This window comes from Rousettus aegyptiacus, unplaced genomic scaffold (assembly GCF_014176215.1).
Source record: "Rousettus aegyptiacus isolate mRouAeg1 unplaced genomic scaffold, mRouAeg1.p scaffold_m13_p_3, whole genome shotgun sequence".
Taxonomy (NCBI): domain Eukaryota; kingdom Metazoa; phylum Chordata; class Mammalia; order Chiroptera; family Pteropodidae; genus Rousettus; species Rousettus aegyptiacus.
The window spans coordinates 137,044,601-137,072,142 of record NW_023416306.1 but is presented as its reverse complement, the minus strand read 5'-3'; the positions used below and the strand labels follow the sequence as shown (position 1 = coordinate 137,072,142).

At 39.6% G+C, this 27,542-nt stretch overlaps 1 protein-coding gene and 1 long non-coding RNA gene across 5 annotated transcripts in view; both read right to left on the bottom strand.

Annotated features, from left to right (window-relative positions):
- Nucleotides 1-656: 656 nt before the first annotated feature.
- On the bottom strand, nucleotides 657-13,537 carry LOC107498133. Its single transcript, XR_004950054.1, has 4 exons — nucleotides 12,513-13,537; nucleotides 12,320-12,380; nucleotides 10,472-10,543; nucleotides 657-5,722 (listed from the first exon to the last, which is right to left on the bottom strand). It is a non-coding gene; the product is annotated as an uncharacterized LOC107498133 (long non-coding RNA).
- Nucleotides 13,538-23,197: 9,660 nt separating this feature from the next.
- Nucleotides 23,198-27,542, bottom strand: part of FRMD6 (FERM domain containing 6) — a 70,301-nt gene continuing 65,956 nt past the window's right edge. For all 4 annotated transcript variants that reach the window (XM_016120809.2, XM_016120805.2, XM_016120806.2 and 1 more), the window contains exon 14: nucleotides 23,198-26,152. In XM_016120809.2, coding sequence (XP_015976295.1) covers nucleotides 25,868-26,152 — 285 coding nt within the window. In that variant the 3' untranslated portion in view covers nucleotides 23,198-25,867. The remainder of the gene's footprint in view (nucleotides 26,153-27,542) is intronic.

The window sequence follows — 27,542 nt, the reverse complement described above, 5'->3', positions numbered from 1 at the left end:
TTAGGTAAAGACTTTTTAGATATGACAGAAAAAAACATGATCTATAAAAGAAAATGTTGATCAAACGGACTTTATCAAAATTCAAAAGTTCTCTTCAAAAAACATTATTAAGAGAATGAAAAGACAATTTAAAGAATGATAAAAAGTATTTGAAAAATAACATATGATATTCATATCCAAAATAGAGAACTCACAAAATTCAATAATAAGCAAACAGCTCAATTAAAACCGCAATAAGATTTTACTACGTGCATATTAAAATGTATAAAATGGAAAATACTGACCATACCAATTGTGTATCAGGATGTGAAAAAACTGGAACACTCATACCCTCCTGATATGTAAAATGTACATCCACGTCAGCTGTTCCTTAGAAAGTTAAACATATATATATCATATAACCCAGATATTCCATTTCTAGGTATTTACCTAAAAGAAATGAAGGCCTATGTCTATTACAAGGACTTGTACCTCAATGTTCATAGCAGCTTTATTCATAATAGCCCCCAAATAGGAATAACTCAAATGCCCATCATCAGGGGATAAAATGTGGTATATACTTATAAAGAAATATTCCTCAAGAAAAAAGAATGAAGTACTGATACATACAATAACATGAATGAATCTCAAGATAAGTACGCTGCATGAAAAAAAAAACAGACTTAAAAGAGTGCAGACTGTACGTTTCCATTTATATAACACTGTGTAAAATTAAAACTCTAGTCATAGAAAGCAAGTCAATGGTTGTCTGGGGATGGCACCGTGGGGGTGGAGAGAAGACGGATGGGGTAAGGGAAGGGATTCCCAAGGGGCCTGGGGAAATTTGTGGGGATAATGCATATGTTTATTATCTTGATTATAGTGATGGTTTCACCATTTTATACATTCAAAACTGATCAAATTTCACTTAAATATGTAATGTGTATTGTATTTCAATTATACATCAATAAAGTTTTTTGTTGATTTTTTTAAAAGGCCTGTGTTTAAGTTGTGTGATCTCGAACAAGTTTCTTAAACTCTTTGTACCTGAGTTCCCTCAGGGCCAAACACAGACAATAATAATAAACACCTCAAGGTGTATCAGGGAGACACTGCAGCAACAGGCCTCAGAAAAGCACTGCATCAATGGGAGGTAGAGCATCTTGTCCTCCCTGCAAAGGACTTAGTGTTCCTATTAATCCCTCAGACAGTGTTCTCTCTCGAGGTTGTATCTTTTATCTTCAGAACTCAAAGAACATGATATCTGAAGCTAAGGTAATTTTATCTCTTAAAATGCCTTTATAAACAAAGTCATATAGGAGAAATTGAAAAACACAAGGAATTAAAAAGCAATAGCACAGCATCTGTAGCTTTGGTGAGAACTAAGTGGAAAATGCACTTGCCCTATCATCAAACGACACAATAAATTCAAGCCACTGGATTATGTGTGATCCTTCCCTGCCCCACAGCCCCACACAATCACATGATAAAATAGTAAGAAAAGAAAATATATATAAAACAAAAACAAAAACAAAAAAAAGACCTTACGCTTTGGAGTCAGACCTTGGATCAGATTCTTACTCGTCACTTACTGGGTCTGTAACCTTGGACAGCTCACTCACTCTTGCTGAACTTTGGTTTCCTCACATATAGAACCACTGTCCTGTAGGTTGGCTATGAGGGAGAAACTGAAGAAACATTTTAAAAAGTACCTTGGACAGCACTTGGCACAGTGAAAGTGCTCATCAGTAAGCCTCCCTAAGGTAACATGTTATATTGTGGTAGCACTTGGGTAGAAACCTCCTGGCCCCAGGTTGAAGCTCTTTCGCTAGCTCACCTGTCTTATCTGTAGATAGACACCTGGTGTTCTAGGTGTCATTCTGGTGTTCTTGCCACGATGCAAGGTCATTGTTATTTTTAAACCACCATGAATCCGCATTCATGTATTAACCAAGGGAGGAAATCATCCAGGGGACGCTTTGGGCCCTACTCCAATGCTATTAATTACTAGTTCAGTCCTCAGTGTCTTTGCACTGGCACATTCTCAGATTGCTATTGTGCCTGAACCAGAACCCTTTCTAGAGTCTTTACACCAGGGAACCCTGGTGCTGAACTGGGCGGGATGCTGTGGGTGCATAATTGTTGTTGTGGCAGTCCTCAACCGCAAGATGGCACACAACTCTCTCTTTTTTTTTTTTTTTCAGAAGAGAAACATTAGCAAAGGAATTCAAGTCTGAAAACAGGTATGTTTCAGATCAGATGAAAAGGCATTTATGTTTTAAAAGTTGCCTTCTTCAGTCTTACAATGGTAAAGAAAAAAAAAAAGAGTGTAAAGGAGATTCTGCTGAGGCTCAAGAGATAATGGGAGTTCATGTGGAGATCCCGGAGAGTTGCATGGAAATTGTAGCACTTGCATTCTTGGTGCTTGTACTTGGCCTTTTTGCCTCCCTCTTTGCTCATATTCTTGTCGAAGTTTATAACTTCAAAATGGGCTATACTAGGGGTCTCTGCCCTGATCCAGGATCTATGTGAACCTTGACTGAACTTTAAAATTCCCGAATTCCTCCCATAAAGATGCGAATGCATTCCTTATCTTTTCCTTTAACGGCAAAGGCATGTTTTTCTCATTTTCCCCATGTTCTCTGCTGCTGCATATTCACTTCGGACATGATTTATTGTTGTTTTTATGCCAGTGGAGGGATATGGGAGTGGATTTTAATTTCCATCTTACCTCAGATATACCTGTGCCTGGGCCGTAGGGGTCCCACCTTATCTCAGAGCCATGGCCGCATGCAGCCCCTCTGCATATAGCATGATTAGCTTCTCTCCATGTTCTTTTGCCTCACATAGAGGCTAAACAGCTTATGAAAAGCACATTATGGGACCTAATGCATTTATAATGCCTCCTCTGTAGTGCATAAATCTCACTTTGTGAGCAAGAGAATATCTCGATTGCTTAAAGTAATCAGAAGCCCTTTTCTTAAATCATCTTTCCTATTACATCTTGAGGAAATGTGGTACAGACACATAGAAAAATAATTGCAATATAAACCTAAGGGGATGGAGAGAGGAGGTTAGAGATGGCTCCCGAAGACTGAGCAGTAGTTAGGAAGGCCTAAATGGGTACAGGAGTGGGACTAGGATGAGGAAAGATGTTCTCCTTGGACACCATTACGTGAGGGGTGGAAGTAAAAAAATAAAAACCAGCAAAATGTAAGTAACACCATAGGCAGTTCTGCTGCGCTAGAGAGTGAAATGCAGAGTCATTGAAGAAACAGCTCCCACAGTAGGTGATGGCTAGAGATAGTGCCCTTGTGTGCCACATTAAAAGGCTGGGGCTCCTGCTCTAAGTGATGGACAACCACAGAAGAATTTGATGACGACAGTTCATACTTTAAATAAAACTCCTAAGGTGGAGGACAGATTTAGAAAGGATATGGAGGGAAATCAACTAGGATGTGATTGCAGTGATTCAGGCAAGAGATGCCAGTGGCCTGAACAGGGCAGTGGTAAAGGTATAGAGAAGAATATTTACAAGGCTCACGCAAGCAGAGCTCCTCAACCAACTGAATGTAAAGGAGCATTCAGTTTCTACCTTACAGGAGAAAGGAGATGGTGGCATCAGGAGGAAGAGTTGATTTAGAAGGAAGGCAATAAAATTGTTTTTGTGTATATTGAGTCTGAAGTGCTCAGAGAACATCCAGGTAGAGGAGACCAGCAGGTAGAAAGACATACACAGCCAAAACTTGAGGGAGAGCCAAGGCTAGCAGTATTTCTTTGGGAGACAACAACTGATAGGTACGATTAAAACCAGGAGAGTAGATGAGATTGTCCTGGAATAGAGTGAAGAGGAAGAAAAGTAGTGGGTTAAAGGAGGGATTTCTGGGAACAATGACATTTAAGGGATAAGCAACAGAAGAGAGGCTATTGGAAAGAGAAATCCATAAAAGAGAGAAGGAATGGTAGACAGCTGTAAGCAGAGGCAGGAAAGTGCACTGCCATAGACAGAAATGTTAGAGACTCTCGAGAAAGGATTCAATGATTTCTGATGAAGTAAAGGGACCGGCATGATGGGTGCTGCCAGCTCCCCGCAGTGTTTGGCAATGGGAGCTTGCAGAAGTCGATGGCAGTGGACTAGGAGTGAACGGAAGTTGAAAATGTGGAGATGGTGAGAGCGGATTGCCTTCTGGATGGCACTGGATGAACAGGGGAGGAAAGAAGTGAATGATGGAGTGGGTAGCTGGTGGGGTGGGGACTAGACAGGGCAGAACCTGAGAGAGGGTAGAAATTTTTGTTTTTATTGTGCTTATTTGTTTGTGGATTTGTTTAGCAAATGAGAGTCTTTGACACGTTGATGGGCTGAGGATAAAGAAAGAGTCATGGGTGAGGAACAGAAGGTCCAGGGAAAGAAGAGGGGATGTAGTCCTCAGAGGGCTGGAGGAGTGTGGAGTGATGAGTGACCTTTGACAAGAGGATGTGTACCTCCTTCTCCCCTAAAACTAAAGGAAAGAATGTCAGGATGGGTAAATAGACAGATAAATTCATAAGTGAGAGGATGATAAGCTGACTTGAAGCAAGAGAACAGCAGAAGCACGATCAGAGGCGGAAGACACTGGGTGGCATCGTCACCTGGCTGGGAGCCCCATGGCTTCTGGATTCCAGTACCAGTTCCACCACGGACCAACGACGTGACCTCGGCGCACTATCTGATCTCCCTAAGAACTTGATTTTCTCATTTGTAACATGGGGACAAAAATAGGAGCTCCCTTGTAGAATTATTGTGAGAATGAAAAAAGATTCTATGCATTCTATAAATGACAGTGACAATGATAATGATCTTGCAGCAAATCAAAGAGCTAAATACGCTAGATAAGAAAATAGCCCAAATCGTTTGATAACTTTTGGTCTATGTGTCTTTCCACCGCCTCCCGCAAGACCGAAGGTAACTTGAGGGTAGGCGCCATTTCTCTGACGTTTCTTTGTCTTCCTCGAGTCAGGGGATGCCAGCTTCACAGAGGACTTGCGGTAGAATCGTTTAAATGACTAAATAAATGGATTGCCTACAATAACACAGAAAACAGCTCAGGCTTTGCCCAGCTCACGGCAATATTTTTCGTAAGTGAGGGCTCAAGTACAAGGAGGCTGCTAACAAACTCTGTGACCCTAGGTAACTGCCTTCACCATAGCCTCTCTATCACGTTCTTAGTTTGGAGAAAAACAACACGTTTACGGCCTCTTGCTTCCCCAAAGGGGCTATGTGTCTGCCCTGGGGCAGAGTTAAGAAGAACTTCTTGGAAGATGTTTTCAAAAGCATCAGCTGGGAACAGCCTGGCTTTCCTAAAAGATATGGGGGCAACACTGCCTTTTTTTACTTTTTATAAAATATATATGCATATATATGGAAGCTATTGAATAAGACATTCAATTCACATCAATTATCAGCTCAAAGTGGAGATTCCCAAGAAATCTCTCACTTGTGGCAAATGCACAGGCTTCCCCAAGGCCTTGGGCATGTGCAGGGAATGTTGGGTCATTGGAGGTAGATGGCTACAGAAGTTTGAGAAGCTCTCACTGCCAAATTGGGCTCCTTGAGGTACAAACGATGTCTCAGTCCTCTCTGTATCTTCATGGTGAATTCAGGGCCAGCGACAGACAACGTGCCCAGAGGTGCTTTGGCCCACCCTTCCATCGTCTCATCATGCATCCATCCTTGTCGAGGAAAAGGCAAACTGGCAGCCTTGAACTGGTGAAAAGAGGTCGGTTTCAAGAGACGTCAGACAGCTGTGGGTCTCAATTCTGATTCTGTCACTTACTAGCTGTGTGATCACCTCTTGGAGGTTCAGGTTTTTTGTTTTAAAAGCATATAAAAGGACCACAATGACAGGACCAGACACAAAGGTGAGGGAGTGAGAGGTGTCTGCTCGAGACATCTGACTTCAGATGAGGAAGGCGGGAAGGAACTGAGGCCTCAGGGAGAAGCCCTTGGGCCCCTGGGATGAGCAGAGTCCACGTGAGTTTGAATCGCATGTAGATTAGAAAAATTCAAGTGTGTCTCATTGTCCAAGATTGTGCTCTAGCTTATCTAGCAAGTTGACAACTGTGGGTTACTGGCTATCAAGATAGAAAAGCATGAGAATATGGAGGAACTTGTGCTGGATTTATGTTGTTTCTGGGAAATTACCTGAAATTCCAAATCCTATTGCTTATGACAGTGTCACGTACCAAGAAGTAAAACAAAAATCCTAGAATTAGAATTGTGTTCAAATTTGATCTCCCAAATTTATTAGCTGATTCTAATCAGTTAAATTACTTAATCGTTTTAGTTTTCTTATCTATAAAATAGACATGAAATTACCATCCCACCCAGTTCATTATACAAATTAGGTATGAGTTCTTAATGTATATAATAGTAACAAATCATGAAGGAGTTATGCTCATTGTTGATAAAACTAAGCATTTCCACTTTCCCATTAAAAATGCACACATCTTAAAGAACAATATTAAAGAAAAAATACAATAGTTATCCATTATACATCCATAATACATTATGCATAAAAAATTAATGCATAGTTTGATTCTTTTTCCTGGCTTTGGGACAGTCTTTAAGGGACAAAGGAAATGGTCATTTCTGTAGTCTTTTAGGAATTGCTCTACTGACTTTTCCCTTATTGGGTGACAGGTGAACTACTGTGAAAGAGACTTGGTTTCTCCAAGTTGTGTTTGTATAGTGCTGTGTATTGCACAGTGCTTTATAGCTATTATTTATTGTCCTCACAATACTGGGAAGTGGACCCCTGCAATCTTTTTGGAGCACAAATTAGAGTCTGGCACAGAAGGATCACATAACCTGCTGAATGTCATGCACAGAGAAAGATATTGAAGACTTCAGGGAAACAGGGGACCCAGTTTGCTGAAATGAAAAGAACCTCAAAATGGAATCCAGAGGTTCAGGATCTAATCTCAGCTCTTCCACTCACTTTGTAATCTGGGCAAGTCACATAATCTCTCTGAGCCTTATGTCCTCATGTGAAAAATAATCAAATGAACTCAGATGTCATTGAGATCTACATTCTAGGCTTATAGTAACCTAAAGTCTTCTGAATAGAAACATGAATGGATAAATTTATCAATAAAATATATATCTTTGTAATTTAAAAAAGAGGCAATTATCATCTAAAACGTTGGACTCCATCACCAAGAAGGAACAAAATTTAAGGTTGAGTGGAAATAGGCTAGATAAAACCCTATGGAACTGTATTTAGCCTTAGACATCTTGAAAGATGAGTAGAATTTAATCAGTTGAACAAGTTTGTGGAGTATATTTTAGGCAAAAAAAGAGCAGTGTCTCAAAGGACAAAGATCTACACATCAGGTTAAGGGAATGGGGAGTAGCTATCTTGTACTCTCCCTCTTTAAGCACGCCGAACATGTCAGCCCTAAGAAGTAGACGTGAACTGGCACGAGGTGGAGGGGGGGAGGAGGGTAAAAGGCACTATCTGAGCCTTTGAACAGGACTTTGAACTATGCAGCTATTAATAAAGTGGGGCTCATATTTTCATTCTGCCATTATTCCCTATAGTAAAACCAACGGCAGTTGAGGTAATTGTCAGGGAACAACTCAGGCTTTCCAACCATGAGCATACTACTATCTGATACCATCTTTAATTTCTACCCACAGTTTATAGATTCTTTGAGGATGCACTGATGGTCTATTCTCTACTTATTTTAAAATTTATCCCAGTAGGGTGGATATGAAGATTTAAAAACATTCCTGGATAATAGTAACATGAAGGAAAGACATTGCCATATATTTAAACCACTGAGACTGGGTTTACAATCCAAGATGGTGGCATAAGAAGACCCTGAACTCATCTCCTCCTGTGAACACATTGAATTTAAACCTACACAGAGAGCAATTCCCCCTGAAGAGGCACTGAGGGCTGACTGAACAAGTTCTGCATGAAAAGAAAATGAGAGACATGCCTCATAGAAACAAGATGGAGACATGGTATCATGAGAACCCTACCCCTAATGAACCAACTTATAGTATGGAGAGATTACAGAAGGGCCTGTGTGTACATTTGTCTGCACTGGGCACAGTGAAAAACAGTGGATTAGAGGGAACCTAGATTATCTGGGAAAGAACTCCATTTACTAACCCTAGAGCATCTGCCAAATAAGAATGAAACTGTGGGAACTCTCTCTGGTGTTGGAGGCACTAGAGAGTATAATTTGTAGCCCTCCCCTACCATCTTGATTACATGAGCAAGAACACAATCCAGGTGCTCTAGCTGGCTTGCCAATGTCATCAGAGTGTGCACCAGGCTCATATCAGCTCTGCAGCTTGTTCCCAGGACTCCCCATGGACCATGCCAGTCAAACTACAGTTCTGGCCCCTGTGTGGCTTATCCTCAGGTATCCCCATGTCCTGCTCCAACTACATATCCAGCTGGCCAGGCAAGACAGTCCTAGCATGGCTCACCTCTCCAGGTTCCTTACAGCTCACATATGCTACAGCTAAAGCTCTGGGCTGTGGCGTGGCTTGCCCCCAGATTCACCATAGCCTGAGTTCCCTCCAACTATAGCATCTACCAGCCTGCCAAGGCAGCAAGCCACAGCATGGTTTGGCCCCAGCTCTTCCCTCAGCCTGTGCCAGCTACAGACAGCAAAAGTGGCCCCAGCAAGGCTTGGCCCCAGGACTTTCCACAGCCTATGCCCACTCCAGCTATAGAGTTGCCCTTGGAACACTGCATAGCCCAAGCCCACTCTAGCTACAGCTCAAGCTAACCTGCCAAGGCAGCCCCATTGAGGCTTGATCCCAGAACCTGTCATGGCCTAAGTTTGCTCCAGTTACAACTCTAGCTTGCCTACCAAAATTACCCAGCACACACAGTCTACAAAGAGGAAGCTCTTACACAAGATCATTCTGTAAAGACTAGGAGAAGTTTCTGTTTTGCCTAATTCATAGAAACAAATGCAAAGAGACAGTCAAAGTGAGAAAACAGAAATATGTTACAAATGAAATAGGACAAACCCTAGAAGAAGAACTAAAAAAAACAAAGGCATGCTTCTAACAGATAAAAAGTCTAAAACACTGGTTATAAAGATGCTCGATGAACTCAGAAGAATATGAAGATGAAATCAGTGAGATGGTCACCAAAAAGATAGAAAATATAAAAACAATGAATGAGAACTAAAGACTATAATAACTTACACAGACACGCACATACATACACACACACACACACACACAACACACACACACAATCTCCTTGGGCAAGAAAAAAAAGGAAAAATAAGCAAATTGAACTATATTAAACTAAAAAGTTTTTGCACAGGGAAGAAAAGTATCAGCAAGAAGGTGACCTACTGAATGAGATAAGATATTTGCAAATGATATACCTGAAAGAGGTTAATCTTCAAAATATGCAAAGTATACATACAATTCAACATTGAAAAAACGATCCAGTTAAAAATGGGCAGATGACCTGAATAGACATTTCTGCAAAGAAGACACTCATACAAATGGCCAACGGACACATGAAAAGATGTTCAACATCACTAATCATCAGGGAAATGCAAATCGAAACCACAATGGAATGTCACCACACAGCTGTCAGAATGTCTAGTATCAAAAAGACAACAAATAACAAGTGTCGAGGAGGATGTGGAGAAAAGGGAAATAAATGTGCACTGTTGGTGGGAATGTAAATTAATGGAGGCACTGTGGAAAACAGTACAGAGATCCCTCAAAAAATAAAAAATAGAACTACAATATGACCCAACAATTCCACTTCTGGGTATTTATTTGAAGAAAACAAAAATAATAATTTGAAAAGACATATACATCCTGTGTTCATTGCAGCATGCTTTACAATAGCCAAATATGGAAGCAACCCAGGTGTCCATGGATAGATGAATTTTTCATGGAATCAGAATTTTTCCTGATCTTCTTTCCAATTATTTTCCTTTATATATTCCCAGAAGCTTCTCTCATTGCTATTCTTTCCATAGAGCTCATTCAGTCTCCAAGTTTCTCACTTCCTTCTGCATATTCCATTTGAAACTCTCTAAAGCACATCCAGCTAGCCTTTAATCAAATATGATTTTCTCTATTTTCATGAGTTATGAGTGATTGAAAATCTGATAGTGGCAGTTGGAATTTTAGGAATGGATTTTATATAGTCTTGGGTAATTTGGTAATTATTCAGTAAGAAAGGCTAAATATTTCTTTAATTTTTAGAAAGTTGATATTCTTTAGAAAGACCAATCTTATCTATAGTGGTCCATCAAAGGATAATGGGATAGTCCAGGAGGAAGATATAACTTTGAAAGAACTTGGATAAAGACTCAGAAAACCAGACAGAATCTGCTGAAAAACAACAACAATAACTTTAGCAAGGTCTGGGATCTGTAAGATAATTCAAGTTTTTACATCACTTTGAGGATTTGGTGAATGCTGTCAACTTTTTCTCCATAAAATTACTCTTACCTTCATCCATGACAAATGTTGCTCCTCTCTGATCCCTGGGGTCCATCCACCTGTCCCCTAAATGCAGAATACCTGATAAAGAAGGTAGAGGTGATGGAAATTGTGTTATAAATGAATGTAAACACCATGAGCACATTGTTCTCCTGAAATGGTAAAATGAGGCCAGACTATACCTCCCTATACCGAAGGGGATTAAGAATCTTGTGCTGTTTCCAATCTGTATTTGACAATCAACATGTTTTCAGCCATACTGGGAACATGAAACAGCCAAGTTAATATTTGAGGTTATCTTATTCTTAAGGTAATGTTTCTTAAGAGTAATTTGGCAAAACCAGGTAACCAGTAATGTATTTTTACAATTCTAAACCAAATGCTCACCTAATCTGAAATATTAAAAACAAACCTGTTCTCTTTCCTCCCACTGAAATCATCCTTTCCTTATAAATATCACCAAAAGAGAAGATATCTGGGTTAAACGTAAACATCACCATTCTTTCCTAAGGTTGCAATTTGAAATAGCCACTTTTCTGCCATTGAAAATCACTGATTATTCAGAGCTAGTTATACAGAGCAAAATATCTATGTGATTGCATGGTTTCGATTACTATCATCATAATGTTGTGCACAAAGGTTGATTACCTTCCATTTTGCACTTCTTGTTAAAACTGGGTTAATAAGAGACTTCACATGGATATTCTCCTCACATGGAATGTTTGATAGAAATGCAATACAATAATTAAAATTATTTTATTGTTAAAAAAGAATTAGCCTATCATACAATTTTGTGGTGACTGACAATAGCTCATCATTAATGTATTTATTGATTAAAACACTTGCTTTTATGAGGCATATTTTGTTTCCTTGTATATGTCTAATGCTGGTTTCAGCGAGACTTGAGTTCATCAATTTAGAGCTCATTCAACTTAAGATTGATTGACTTAAAGCTATCGTTTTCTATCTCTATATACTATCAGGAATAACAAATTTGAACTTATTTCGAGTCTAGCTCTGTAGGGAACATTAGTTATTTAGGGTGGCGTTTTTGGAATTAGTGACTTCCTCATTTAAAATATATACATATATTTATGATGTTCTTTTTCAAAAGCCTCCAATAGGCAGGAGAATAGAGCGAGGAGCAAAAAACATTTGGTATAAGTAACACGTTTCTTGATCGCGAAGCAGAGGGTGGTGGACAAGTGGGCAGTGGAATCAGAAGTAGATTTTATATTTCTAATCTTGAATTCAATCGAGTTCCTTCCTTTAGCCACATCATAATCTCCCTCTCTGTAAAATGAGTGATTAAGTATGGCTACTATGAAAACTCTCCAGCTCAATGACACTCTCAAGAGTAGCAAGACCCACAGAATAGAAACATACAGACATGGAAGAGACAAAAGAGGACATTTTTATGTTTAATCACTCCCTTGTAATATATAAGCAAAGTCGTTACATTCTATTGATTTTGAAAGATATGCTTAAACTACCTGCTACTGAGAAGTAATGTGAAGTAACTGAGAGTTAGTAAAAGGAATAAGAACTCCGTATTTCTTTTGAAAGTATTCCCTATTGTGATTTGACCTCTCAGATGGCATTTCCCCTCCTCTGCACTGTTTCTCTTGGTTGAGCTTTCTCTTTTCTGTGTTTGTCACCCTTGTTACACTAACTAATCTCTCTTTGTAGTCACTAAACAAATGAATAGCTCCCCGATTTGGGCAATATACAGGCACACCTCATTTTATGGCGCTTTGCTTTACTGCGCTTCACAGATGTTGCATTTATTTACAAACAGAAGGCAAAACCCTCCACTAACCCAGCAAAAAGATTAACTCACTGGATTGTGATACTCACTTTATTGTGGTGGCCTGGAACAGAACCCTTAATATCTCTGATGTATGCCTATATTTCAGTTCTGGAAATGCAAAAGTATATTATTATTCATCATTAAAGTCAAGTGATCCATTTCAATTGGTTGTAAATGCCCAAGAATTGAAAAAGGAAAAAGAGAGGACAAAACATTGCTGGAGAGACTTCTTTAAATTACCTCTTTTTATGACCACTTGCATCCTGGAAGGGCCTGAGCTTTAAGAAGTTAAACAGCTTCGGTGTGTAGATGCTAAGCAGGTCACACCGAGACGCAGAGGGACAAAGAAATAGCTGCTGCAGCAGGGGAGTCAGCTCATTCCACTCTCGGGTGTGCCAGCCAGGCAGAGGTAGAGCTGGATCTGGACTGATGAGGAAAAGGCAGTGGCATGAGTAGCAGAAGCCACAGCATTCCTGTGTCAAGTTGCCAGTTTGTTCACCGTGGCCACCCCCTCCCGGCCCTTTCTAAAAATTAATGTATCGTGAAAACACCCAACTTCTCTTTGTCCTCCTCTCTCTCACTCTGCTCCCTCAGATGAGATGCAGAAATGCAGCTAAAATGCCACCTACAGACATTCAGGGGAAGGAGTGCCGACAAGATGAGTGAGCAAGGGAGGCGAAGCAAGGAATTTGGAAAATATATCGCCCCACCTCATGTCATCCCAATCTTGGCAACTGAGCCTCTGCAAGCAGAGGCAGAGTTCATAAGGTTATAACTTTTCCCCAGAATCCCACAAAGCTGAATGCTCTGGGTCCTTCCTACCAAACCACTTGCTCTGACCACCAGGGGGCAGGCTGCTGCTAAGAACAGGGCAGTGGACTCCTGAAAGCAGAGCTCCGTCCTTGTTCCCCCCAGGCCTCTCACGTGCCTGAGGGCTCACCCAAACTCTGCCAGGATGGCCTGGCAGTGGCCTGTGGAATTCCTTTCCCATTTGCAATGGAAGCTGCCAGAGTTGGGTTAGTCTCTCAGCGAATTATTCCGTCATTTTATTAGTTAAGTTTGAGAATCAGAATCGTGGTGGAAGGAGCATAATAAAAAGCAGATTCTGGCTCTGCTTATGGAAGCTGAATCTGGAATGGAGGGACTGGGCCTGAGAATCTGTATTTTACGGAAACTCTCTGAGTGCTTCTGATGCAGGTGATGCAGAACCACACTTTGACAGAAAACGCTTTAAGTGGTAGTCGAAACTCAGAGCAGTCCTTAGGCAGAGCCTTTGGTTTTGTATCAAGCCCAGGAGTCAAGCAGGCAAATAAAAGTAGCCATACATACCATGCCACCTGAGGGCTGTAGCCCATCAGATGTGTGGTCTTTGGCATAACTGAGGTAACTCAGCTACTCTTGGCCACATGAATAAACAGTCAAGGTAGGATGAAGGAGGCTGGAGACGAAGGAGAAATCTCACTGCCCAGGTTGAAAACCAGTGCAGGCCGGCCCTGCCCTCTCCCAATGCCATTCACGCTCAAGTTCCTTCTCACCACTTCTGGGTGCTGGTTTCCTTATTTTATCCCCTTTATCTCCCTCCCTCCTTGTTGCTCAAAAGAGCATCTTGGATTTAGAGGCAGCTCAGCTCCCTGCTCATGATAATCCTTGTTTGTTGTCCCTTGTTGGTGCTAAGAACCATGTTATACAACGTGGCACCCCGATGCACTAACAGCTTTCCAGGGAGGAGCGGGAGTGAAACCCAACTTCAAACATGCACATCCATTGTGAAGTGTAGCCTGGTCCCAGAATCCATTCAAAAAGTGTTTTAGAGCTGAGAAGATTTCTCTCTTCTCACAACTTAATGTTACTTTATTCATTCAAAATTCATTAAGTGCCTGCCGTGCCAACAACCAGTTCTGGCTGCTGTGGGAGGTTAAGCAAGATTCACGAGGCCATCGCCCTCACAGTGCTGATATTATGGTGACAGGTAATCCAAGAATAATACACAGACGAATTAGTGAATCAGAGAGAGACTGTGACTGGTGCTATGAAAGAAAAAAGGGTTACATGGTAGAGATGCAATGGAGAGGCCAAATTCTGATAGGGGTTTCAGGGAGGAGCTTTCTGAGGAGGGGTCCATGGGTCAGTTAGAAGGAAGAGACAGACCAGTGGAAGAGTATTCCAGGTAGGAAAGACTTCCATGTGGTTTCTACCAAGGCTACCCAGCCCTTTGGTCCATGGCTATGGAACTTACACTTGTCATTTAACTCAGCAGTTATTGAGTGTCTTTTCTATGGCGGCATGATGCTAATTCCTCAGAGTGCAGTTGTGAGCAAGAAAGACAGGTTTTGCCTTCATAAAATTTATAATTTGTAAAGATAAGGCTCTGTTAACCCTCAGTTACTAAGTTTAACCATTTATCTTCTTCATCCGTGAAAATCTATTTTAGGTTTTGGATTAGCACGGCCTTGGTGGGGAGGCTTCTGTGATTACAAATACCAAAACCCAATGAGAAAATCATCTGTGGAGGGCACAAGAACTTAGATACAGTGTCCAGCATCTCAGATAAAAAAGATCTAGCTACTATTTCTTGCTTATATTTTTGGGGGAAAGAGCATCTCTTCACTCTCTAGAACTCCCTTCATACTATTCCAGTTCTGAGTAACAGGGAATGGGTTCCCAAAGCAGAACTTATGTTTTCCATAACTAAATTAAGTCCATTCAGGCACTGTCATTTTGGGTGCCATCTCTTGGTGCCGAGCAAAAGTGCAGTGGCCTGGCCTTTCCCGGATGGACCCCTGTCCACACTTCCCAGACTTTGGAGGCTGTCAAAGAGTAAATAAATATTTGTCTTTGAACCTCTTGGCTGCCTTTTAGAAGTTCTCACTGAAGATGGATGATGGGAATAAAAATGGCAACAAACTATAGGTGAGCTTTGCTCCTCCCCCTCCCAGGAAGCCCCTGCCTCTCTTACAGCACAAAGGCATAACTGACAGGTGCTGCCAAACGCCAGGCAAAAAGCTGATTTTTACCCCTGGGTTTCAGAACGTTTCCTCTGCATCTGAATTACTAATAAAGGAGGAAGAAAAGAAACAGGTGGAATAGGGAGAGGCCTGCTTTGAGGCCACAGGCAGGAGTGGTCTGGGACTGGTGCATGGGACTTTCGGGAGGGGTTAGAGGGATGAACGGGTGCATCAGAATCCTGGGCCTTAGCCCTAGAGGTTCTGATCGGTGTGGTGTGAGGCCTAGAAATCAAGCTATCTTAAAAAATCATTTTCGGAGCTTATAATAATCAATTAGGGACCGATCGACAATCTCTTAGTTAGCTCTCCTCCCATCCTGACATCTTCTGGGTCTCCACCCCCTTTCTCCAATACCAGGCTTCAGGTTCAGTCTTATTTTGTTATTATCCCCTAGGGGCCTGTGGCTGAAACCTGAGTCAGTCCCAGCCCCATGCTAGGTGGAATAATTGACTTGGGCCTGTTCAGTAAAGGCTTTGGGTTACCAGAAACCCATCTGCCGGCCATTCTCACCAAGGAAACAGGAGCCAGATCACTTTCACTGGGCATCAACCCCGTGCTTCCCAGTGTGCAGGGAGGAAGGAAAATCCACCCCACTTCTGGCACTTTCACTACAAACAACTCCCCTGTGGCTCCTCAAAGCCCTTTTCATTAATATCTCAACACCTCCCAGAATAGCCTGCATGGGTTGTCAGGAAGAGCCCACGCCAAAGGAATAACAGCTTCGTTCTTCCACTCCACCCCCTGGGCTCTGTGCCCACGTACTCTGTTCATCTGAGACAAATTCAGCAGCTGACTCCTCAAAACACCTTGCTTCCCGTTTGCTGGTCCTTTTCTCTTTATGGTCTCTGAGAACCTAGGGTTCTACGCTAGTGACTGAAATAATTTTTATCATCTTAAAAATAAATTTTAAAAAATTTAAAGTAATACATTTATGTAATTTGAAAGTCAAACGTACTACAAAGCCTCTAAGAAAAAAGATAGCAATTTCTTCTTCCCTCTCTCTCCAGACGCTAACACTTCCAACTCTTGCGGTGGTTTTAGAAGAAAAGTACTCCATATTTCTAAGGAACATTCTTTCAATATTTGTATAGTGCTTTTTCAATTTGGAATATCATCTATTGACTTCCCATTATGTAAGTTGAGAAGACAGCAGTTTTACACACATTCTCACCACCTCACCCAGAATTTCCCTCTCCTCCCAATAGTTATGTCATATTTTTTATTAAATTGGTATAATAATAGTGTTTACATTATGATTGTACAAGCGTTTATTGTTGACCCAATTATAGTATGCAGTGATTGTTTTTCTTTAATATTTTGTTCTCAGAGTTCCTTTCTATTTGCTCAGTTATTCTATGTATATACCATCAAAATTTCCCACGTTCTTCACAAAATTATAAAACCCCTCTCAAAACTTTGTTCTACTTGGTCAAATGCATTGAGTGATTGACCAGTTTTATTTCCCCCTTGGAGACACTCCTGAAACCCTACGTTTCCTTGCTCCTATGTGACCTGGCTGCGCAGCTTTAAACCTGTGTCTGTCTTTGTGTCTCTCTGGACTGGGGCTCCTGTTTTCTGAATTTCATATCCATCTTCTTCTTAATTGATTTACTAACCCATTTTGTGCAAGCACATACTTCAGTAGCTTCCTGAATATAAAGATATTGGACATGAACTTTAAAAAGCTTCAATCTTTATTGTACTTGATTAATTCATTATACAATTCTAGGCTGAAAACTGTTTCTCTTGGAATTTTTAAAGCATTGTTCGCCATCTTTCAGTTTCCTGTTACTGTTGAAAACATTGATACCATTCTGTGTCCCTATTTTTTGTTTTAACTTTCTCTTTTCTCTCTCTCCCTCCCTCCCTCTTCTTCTCTCCTCCCCTCCTCCCTTCCTCCATTCCCTTCTTTTTCTAAAAAAGCTGTGCTATGTGGCGGCAAAGGGTTTATAAGAAATCTCTGTATGTAGGAAATCCCTTTACCTTCCCCTCAGTTTTGCTGTGAACTAAAAACTGACCTAAAAAGTAGTCTTAAAAAAAAAAAAAAAAAAACTCAGTCAGGGGTAGGGGGAAATATATGGAAGCTTTCAGGATTTTTTTTCTTTATCCCCAGTACTTAAAATGTTATGACGATATGTCTAGATTGTTCTTTATTACTCATTTTCTAGGCATTTTAACTTTTGCCAAACTGACCAATCTATTTGCCAATAGGCAATAAAATACCATATCAATATATTAATGCTTGGTTACCTTGTTAATTGTGAGATTAAATAGCTCTTCATATATTTATTTATTGTCTTTAAAATTTCTTCTTCTGCAAACTTTGTAGTCATATTTTCCATATATTCCTATGGTGTCATTCGTATTTTTCTTATTGATTTGTAGACTCTCTTTAAATGCTATAGATACCAATTATTTGTTAGTTATAAAAGTTCCATATATTTTTCTCCCTGTCTCTCACCTATCTTTAGGGACAGCTATTTTTAGGTAGTATACAAAGTTTTTAAAGCTTTTTTTGTACTCAAATTTAGCAGCTTTGTTTTTTACTTGTGAGTACTATTTTAGGAAAACCTCCCCAACTCCAAGCTTACAAATATATTTTTCTCTGTTGTTCTCTAATACTTTTTATAGTTTTAATTTTTTAATGTTTAGCTCTTTAACTTATTTTTGTGAATGATATTATGTTGAGATCTAATTTTATTTTTCAAAAGAACAGATCATTTTTCTGGCACTAAATATTGAATAATCCATTCTTTTCCCTGCGATTTGAAATGCCAGTTATTTCTTTTACTAAGTTCCTTTTCATATATTGGTCTGCTTCTGGTCTATTACATTGCTCTAAACCAGGGATGGCAAACCAAAGCCTGTGGGCTAAATCCAGCCTCTTGCTTGTTTGGAAAATAAAGTTTTATTGAAACATAGCCATACTTATTTGTTTACATATTCTCTATGGATGCTTTCGCTCCATAATGGCAGAGTTAAATAGTTGCAACAGAGAATAAATGGCCCATAAAGCCTGGAGTATTATTTGGCCCCCTGCAGGAAAAAAAAATAAAAATTGCCAATTCCTGAGAGAGTGAGAGTATTATTAACTGCAACTCTGTAATATGTTTTGCATTTGAAAAGAAAATATATTCTCATCGGGTTTATATTTTAAAAAATTCTTGGTCATTCCTTGTAAATGTCTTTGGGTAAATTCTACATTTAATTGGTTATTGATATGGTTAGGTTTAAGTGTATCAGCTTTTTTTTTTTACTTGTCCCATTTGTTCTTTATTTTCCTCTTTTGGTTTAGTAATTTTTATTGTTTTATTTTTTGTGCTTCTGCTTTATTTTTAGTGTTTGCTTTAGAATTTATAGTATACATCTTTAAGCCATCATAATCTACCTTTGAGTAATATTACACCACTTCACGTATAGTAAAAGAAACTTACAATAGTATAGTACTTGCACTTCCCTTTCCTGATCTTTTTGCTAGTGTGGTCATACGATTTACCCTTTACATGTGTTATAAACTCCACAATACATTGTTTTATTTTTGCTTTAAATGGTCAATTATTTTTAAGAGTTTCATGAAAAAATTGTGTTTTATATTTACCCACATACTATTTTAGCGCTCTTCACTCTTTGTGCAGATAAAGTTTTACATCTGGTATTTTCTTTGTGCCTGAAAGATATATAAACATTCCTTGAGCAGATCTGCTGGTGTTGAATTCTTGCAGCTTTTGCAGGCCTGAAAAAGTTTCCCATTTTTGTTTCTGAAAGAGGTTTTTGCTGGGTATAGAACTCTAAGTGGACAATACTTTCTTTCAATATTTTAAAAGGCCTGCCTTTTAAGCTTTGTTAGGCAGGACCAGAACAGTCTTTAGTCTCGGAAAATACCCTTCTGAATACTTTACAAGATGCCCCGTGTATTGTGAGGTCTTTCACTCTAGTTGGTGGAAATAAACTATTTCTAGCCCTGTATGAGCTCCAGGGATCGTCGTGCCCCTCTCTGTGGTTCTCTCCCAGCCTCGGGTGCTCTCTCCCTCCTTTCCTCTCCCTCTTCCTCCTGCTCGGTACAACCCTCTCTTCTCTGCCCTGTGATTCTAGTTACATTGGCCTCCCCAAATTCTCCACTCTGCCTTTTCAATTCAGGGAGACCTTTGGGATGTTTGAGTTCCTCTTCCCACATCGTGGCCTAGAAACACTCTCTAGGCAGTAAGCCCATCTTGTTTCTCTCCTCTTGGGGCTTACTCTACTGCACTGCCTGTTGTTAAATGTCTAAAAAACATTTTTATACATATACGCATTTTTAGTTAAGGTGAGTTAAAGTAGCCCCTATTACACCATCATGGTTAAAATGTTTATTTGGGATTTTAATCAAAATTGATGGGAAAATGGACATTTACATTATTGAGTCTTCCCATTTAGAAACATGGTATGTTAATTTACTTAGGCCTTCTTTTAATTTCTCCAGTGGAATTTATGTTCTTTCACATTTATATTAACGTTGTGTTTAAAGACCCCAATACGGTTCTTTAACTTCTCTCTTATAGCATATTATTTATACCCTGTAGCAGCAATTCAGAGATATAGAGTCTAGAGGAGACCCTGGGGCTTCTGCTTTGTTGGGTAGCTCCTAGACCCATCCTCTTCCTCCCACCTCTGTAGATCAGAAGAGGGGCTGTGATGTGATCATAGCTGTTGGTTTAGTTTCAGCTGACTCATGATGGCAGAAGGGTTGAGCAGCTCTGGACTAGGGCCTTGAGTATGGATGAGAAAACATGAGAAGCATTCCTCATGGACCCCAAGGAAGAAACTAGCTTAGAACTTTTTCATTGTGGCTTGGCTTGCCAGTAGCTCCCCTCTCCCCCCCCCTCCCCCGCCACTTTTATTTATAGCTGGGCATGGAAAAACTCTGAGAAGTAAAAGCTGAAGATTGAACCACTGGCCTGTTGAGGGCACTAACATCTCTATCTGGTTGTGTGATCATCTTATTTATACTCTGGGTCTCTTCTTTGATAGATGGTTACTAATGCACAGGGGGGGGGGGGCGGGGAAACGTCTCTAATAATATCTCTGGGATAAATGGGCATTCATGAGCTAGATAGGAAAGTTGGGGAAGTGTTCTAAATATCAAATGACAAATTTAGAATTAAACTTGTAACATAATTCCTTCCTAAGTTGGGAACACTCTGTTCTTAATGAAATTCATCTCTTGCTGTAATGACAATAATAATTTGAGGAGACCTGACTACAGTTGACACCAGATGGGTAAACACCCATCCTAAGTAATGAGTTGGTTAATTATAGCTGTGCCATGTTTATGGACCTCCAATTAATCTCTTGAGAGTATATAACTCCATCATCTATGATGGCTCATAGTATTTGAGCAGAACTTTTCAGAGGTCAGCTTCCTCTATTACCCAAAATACATATCTTAAGAATTAAAGGGTGGGGTGGAATTTAGCTTACTTAATTTCAATATACCTCAGTGTGGGGATCAACTTATATAGAGCACCGGAGAGGTGATGAGGCAAATAAAACAGTGACGGGGAGGCAAATAAAACAGGGAGATTTTAAAATATTTTACTGTACTCATGTAACCCTTACCCTTTTACTGAGCTGAACATTCATATACATGGAACATCCAAGTCTTTAGAATGTGGGTGTATTCAGACTTTCTGAAATAGTAAGTTCAGTGCCTCATTTGAACATTGGTCCAGTTTCGGATAGGCATACTGGCAAAAAGAAAACAATGCCTCTCTCACAAAATGCAATATATCCAGACACTCTGGAGGCTCAACCCATCCCAAGTGCGGATCATGCTAGACAAGGAGCAGATAATCTGGTTGGTCTATATCTCTTGGGCTCATAAACCCTGATGGACATTAGTATCTCCTGCAAAACGTTTTATAGTACCATGCCTACCTCAGACCAAATAAATCAGCAGCTCTGGACTGGGCCTCAGACATTGCTGTTTTAAGTTCTCTAGGCCATTGTAATGTACAGCAGGGCTGAGAAACACTGCCGCACCAGAGAGGAGTGGTGTGAGCAACGTGCCAATTTTCAAAGTATTCATGCAGAGCAAACTTTTAATTCATGATATAAAGCAGTAATTAATTCTTTGGTCCTTCCAAAGACAGTGCCAAGTATGGCAAAATTGCCTATTTCTCCAGCATTTAGCTTAGGTGACCACCTTAGGTGTGTGTGGGAGGTGGAGGGCACAGTCCTGTTATTCTGCTTCCAACATAGCTTTTGAATTTTTCTTTTCTCTTCCTGCTGCCACATCCTTAGTTCAGGTCTTTAGCACCTCTCTGGTCTCACTCCCCCTTCTCCACCTTCTACTAGCACTGCTCTCATAATTTCTCTCAAACCCCAAACACGTCTTTCCTCTCATAATCTTCTTCAATGGCTCCCTGCCATCCAGAAAAATCTCAGTGTTCTCATCTGGGTGCCCAAGGCCCTTCATGAAGAAGCTGAAGAGTGTCATTTCTCAAGTCAAAAGGTCCTTTGCTAGTTCCCAACTGAGCAGTTGTCTCTGCCTTCTAAGCCTTTGCCCGGACAGTTTTTACCTCATCCCATTCTGCCAGAAGTCCCCATTCAATGCTCTCCTTCTGAGTAAAACCTTCTCTGATTTTCCCACCTCCTGTTCCCACCCTTTAGGTCTTCGCTGCCTGTGCCAAAGCAATACCGGTACAAGCGTTGTATATATCTGGCAGAGAGTGGGTACTTAAAAAAAAAAAATAGTGCATGAACAAATACATTTCATTTATCACACTATCGAAATTTTAAATCTGTCTTCCTTATTAAATTCTGAGCTTTCTCTAAGGGAAGTGGATAACAAGGTCATGTACGTAGTAGAAAAAGCAAAGCTTTTGTAGACAGACTTGGGTTTAAAACTCTGCTCTATCCATTACTAGCTGTAGGATCTTGGACAAGTTTAACTGTTTCCTCAGCTATAAAATGAGAATGACAACTCCTTGAAGTGTTCGTAAGATTAGACATGCTGTGTGTAATATCAGGCACATAGCAGGTAAAACAGATATTTTCTTCCCTTGCCACCAATTTACTTACAATTTATGAGACACTTTGCAAAATTCACAAGTAACACCCCACTGTAAAGTTTTTGTTTTAGATTTTATGTTTCCAAATGACCAAATGACTCAATTCTATAAGTTAGATGTTAGATTTGAAAACCTTTCTCGCCCCCATCTTAAGTCATCTGGGACATATTATAACCTATTACCTTATTTAACCCCCTACTGTCCTTTAAATTATTCTTCTTGTTTTTATAGCCAAGAGAACAGGAGTCAAGAGAGGGAATGAATTTTCTCGTAGAAGGAGAGCTGGGGCATTTCAGAATCCTATTGACTCTAAGCTCTGGGCTCTGTACTTTATGCCATGTTGCCCTCAGTCAGTCCTGTGAATGTGTGCTTTTAAATATAATCACTTAGCTTTTTGAAATTAAAACCAACACTCCAATGATGATTGTTTTAAAGGCAAAACTTAAAGTACTTACTTTAATTTATAAAATAAAAAATATTATATTTGAAGGAGAGTTCTTTCAGCCCCACAATCTGGGACTGAATAGTGGCTGACTGCCAAATCACTAGGACTTAGCCTCTTGGAGCCTGGGCTCCTTCATCTCTAACTTATTAATAATAATAATGGTACCTGCCTTCTGTGAATGTGAGGATTAAACGAGGTAACAAATGAACTTCTAACACGTAGAGCAGGGTCTGGCACATGGCAGGACTCAGCATCAGCTACTCCCATCATCACCATGAAGACTGTTCTGCACAGAATTCTATCACCCTGAAACTTAAGCCATCCTTTAACGTGATCTATTATAGGAAAGAACACAAAGAAAACATTCACTCTTTAACACTTCTTGCTTAACTGAGAACTCTAACAACAAAAAAAATGCACTTCAAAGACAAATAAAAAGTAACTTTATTGACTGTTAATCTTACCATGAAATGCCTATAAGAATAATTACAAAATAATGTTTTTTTTTTTTTACACACTTTTGGTATCATCCTCACATGATGATCCTTTCACAGAAAGGATTATTTACAGTTTACGTAGATATAAAGCTCACTGTTGCAAATACAAATGTAGATGTGTAGCAATATATACCAAATTGGTATATTAACTAGCAATGGATATTAACAAATGCAGAATAAATAACGGCTTTACACTCTTCTTTTCTTTTTTTATTGTTAAAACAATTTCCAAATACAAAAATGTAGGTATTCAAAATGGATTTTCATATACATATATATAATTCTGCTGCAAACAGTGGATCAAAAAGCAAAAATGTTCTTAGCATGTTTCATTTTTGAAAACCCACAAGACTATTCAAAAATCCAATTACAAAGAAGGTGTGCAAAACCACCAACAGTGCTGGCAAAACCCTGAAGACTTGATTCTGATTGAAGGAGAGAGAAAACAAAGTATAAAGCGCTACCTAGTTAATGAAACATGTTTTTTTCTTGATGTTTGTAAGAAACTCTAAGCGCTAATTTAATGCACATCATGACCTGGGCTATTTAGAATCAAACTTCACCAGGATTTGTCTCTTAAGCATTTAGAACAAATGGTGGATTATTTAATGACTTATAAGTAAAATAGCCATTAGAAAATCTTTTCATACTTTCATCCTTTTATACAGAGACTGAGATACTTTTATACATTCTGATATCCGAAACTTTGGTTTTTTTCAAAACATTTGATAAAAGCAAAATAATTTCATGATCATAGAACTCTATGGACTTTTTTTCCTTTTAAAGTGTCAAGTTAAACTATTTTAACCAGGCTTCTTGTATACACACTGCCTTGTCACATCCGTGTGGGGACATGAGAGGGGCAGCACAGGTGGAGCTCGCTTATGTTCTCCATGCGTTAATAATACTGACTCCCATCCATGGGTAACACTGCATGTTCCGCTGTACCCTAAATCTATTTCCTTGTTACCTGAAAACTTAATTTTGTATAAAAATATGACTGTTTCTTTAGAAAATAAGATATATATATATTTTTAATAAAACCTGGTAGATAGAAAAAATGGTATATCAAAATATGGTAAACAAATGTTTTAAATACGGAATCATTAAAAACATCTCATAGAAAGACACTGTGCTAAAGTACTCTCCTGACGTGTGAGCCAAATTGTCACTGTACATCTGAAGGTCAGCAAGTTCATGCTCCTACCTTGGTTTCATTATGCATCCTAACAGCAGTGGCAGCAACTGTCTTAAAAACGTCCCTTTCTCAAACGGTAATGTTTTCTGTATGTTTTTACTTCAAAATTAATAAAAAAGACACCCTCTGAACTGGCGGCTTTCAACTCAGCTGCACATTAGCTCCATCTGGAGAACTTTAAAAGAAAAGGCAATTCCATCTGGGTCGTACTACAAGAGAATGATTCAACCCACTGAAGGTGAGATCCAGACGTTGTTTTTTTTTTTTTAAAGCTTCCCAAATGATTCTAGTATGCACACTGGGTTGAGAATCATGGCAAAACACACATGAGAAAATAGTCATTTTTAACTCTATAGATGTCAACTGATTGTCTGTAGGTATCATTCATACAATGACGCATCCTCCATATTAAACAAGAAAGACTATGTGTACAACAAGATAGTCACAGAAGCCAAAATGAAGTAGTAAGCTTTAAACACATATAAACACGTACAATCTTCTGTATTTATATATGTATAATAAGATATATGTATAGTTACGGTATTTTTGGTTAAGCAGAAACTAGCATCACCATAATCTGTTCTTGATTAAAAAACAAAACAAAACACCAAGCACAAACATTTTCTAAGACATTTCCATAATTTTAACAGAAAACAGTGTTGGAAACTCCAAAAAATGTATTATGACATGAACACAATTGATCTGTTACAAGGAACTCAACTGAGCCTTAGAGCTTTCTGGAAGAACAGACGAAAGACACGGGCACGAAGGAGTCACAAGGCATCGCAGCATGCACAGTCTTCTGGTTATTGCTTAATTCACATCTTCGTGACGCCGGGCTGTACTTCTGGCATGTACATATCTTTGGCTTGCTAGAACCACTCGATTTTGACTGCTCTGGCAGTGTTCACTTTGGGACAACCCCCGTGAGGTGGCAATGGCTAGGTACTAGGTGAGTCTCTCTATTAAAAGAGAGATTCTTTTCTCTCCTCCCTCAAAACATGAGCATTTCATGAGTGAAAAAATTTACAAGCAAACAAATAAACCTAACATCACGCACATGATAAAAAATGTGATGTTATATGTAACTGAGCTAAAAAACAAAATGATGACCACAACACCACAGTTCAACATTCTGAAGGCTTGGTAACCAGTAAAGCACATTTCCTTCCAAAGGATCATGAACTTCAGGGCACTTGTCTTGCTATACATTCTCTTTTACCTTAGTGTAATACTTAAAGTGCAATTGTCCCAAGGCTTTTATTTCCATTACAAATATCATAAAGAGCTGTATTTTGAGTGAAAAAAATATGGCACAAGAAATATGTAAAGAAAGAACCCATGGCTTTCACAGCCGCTAGCAAACAGCAGGCTGCCCGTACAGCTGCACGCAAATATACTTTATACAACGAACTCCGGAACTTCATCATGAGTGAGATCCAGAGAAAAGTATTTGCTGGTTCTTTTGACTGGAAAAGCATCTTGGATGTTAATACACTGCTGAGCCAAGCAACTGTTGCAGTAGAGGCCTTCTTCATCCAGTTCATGGCCACAACCAAAAGTATAACTCTGAGCAGTGTCTTGACATAGACCTGCAATGCGCAAGAAGTCTTTCTGGTAAAGTCTGATGTCATCGAGGCTCAAGCTATGTCGATCAGTAGAAGTCTTTGGTTTTCGACATATAGTCTGCAAAACAAAGGAAGGCTGAAACAACTTCAAGTGTATATTTGTCCTGTAAAGAGAGAGGCTGCAAAATCATAAAAGGCTAAGGAATCCCTATATATTAGAAAGTGGTTTCCAATCTGAGGTCTCTGGACCCCTGAGGCCCCGTGGAGAAAAATCCCAGCAGCACCACCAGCAATAATAGCAGCTAACATTTACTGGGTCTTTATTATATACCAGGCCCTGATTAAAACACCCTACATGTATTATTTACTCATTTAATCTTCCTGTTAGCCCTGAGGTGGGTGTTATTGTTCTCTCCATTTTACAGATGAATAATCCAAGGCACAGAGAAGTAAATATGACAGGAATCCGACTATCTCTAGCATCTCAGAAATCAAACAATTATTTTGAAATAAAGCTGTCTAGGTAAAGATACTGTTTCTTTGTTTTTTCACTAAGATATGGCAATTCAGTGTGGCAACACTCTCATGCTGAGGTCTGTTATTATTTTAATAAGAAATGGGAAAACAAACCAATTATTGCTCGAGAAACACAGTTTGAAAAACTATTTTTTTAAAAGCCAGAATTCTTAGGTAGAAAAATAATACAAAATGTTCTTGGTGCAGAAAAGGTTGGGAGGCAAGCGCCAGCATTAAGAGGCAGCTCCTGAACATTGCAAGAGGCCGCGCTCTGCCAAATGCTTCACACAGCAGGTAGCAGACTTTCGGAACTCATTATCCCAAGAGGTGGTACTGGCTGAAAATATAAATGGGTTAAAAAATGGCTCAGCTAATTACATGAATGGAAGATGCTAAATGAGTTATTTAAGGAAACAAGGCATCACATCTCTAACTTTTGCTTTTGAACACCACAAAGGCCGACCTTGTTAGAACAAGATGTCACTTTTGCTGGAGGCAAAGGAACCAGGAGGCGAGGGCAGAGTCTGAGACCAACACAATATTTAACTATGAAATGTCACATCTGAGCACTCCCTGAAGATGACAATCCCTGTACTGATGTCATCTTCCCAGGGGCCAAACCGATTTCACACATAGAATTCACCAGGTTATCGCTACAAATCCTCAAGGCAGGGTCACAAACACACTCCCCATTTTGTAGGTGTGGAATCCCATCCTTAGCTGTACCTCATGAACATTTATGTACAGTAAGAGTTAGCACCTAGTGGTGGAGCAGGGGTGAAAACCCAGGTAGTTTGACCCTGGAGCTCATACATTCAATCATCATGCTACAGATACTGCTTTAAAAATTACTCATTGGAGTGTTCGGAAAGATATTTAATAAATAACATTTCACATTATAGCTACTTACATGGATGAGGAAGAAAGAACAAATGAGAAAAAAGGAAAAAAGAGAGAAAACTGTAGGAGGCAAAGATCGCCAGAATGCAAAG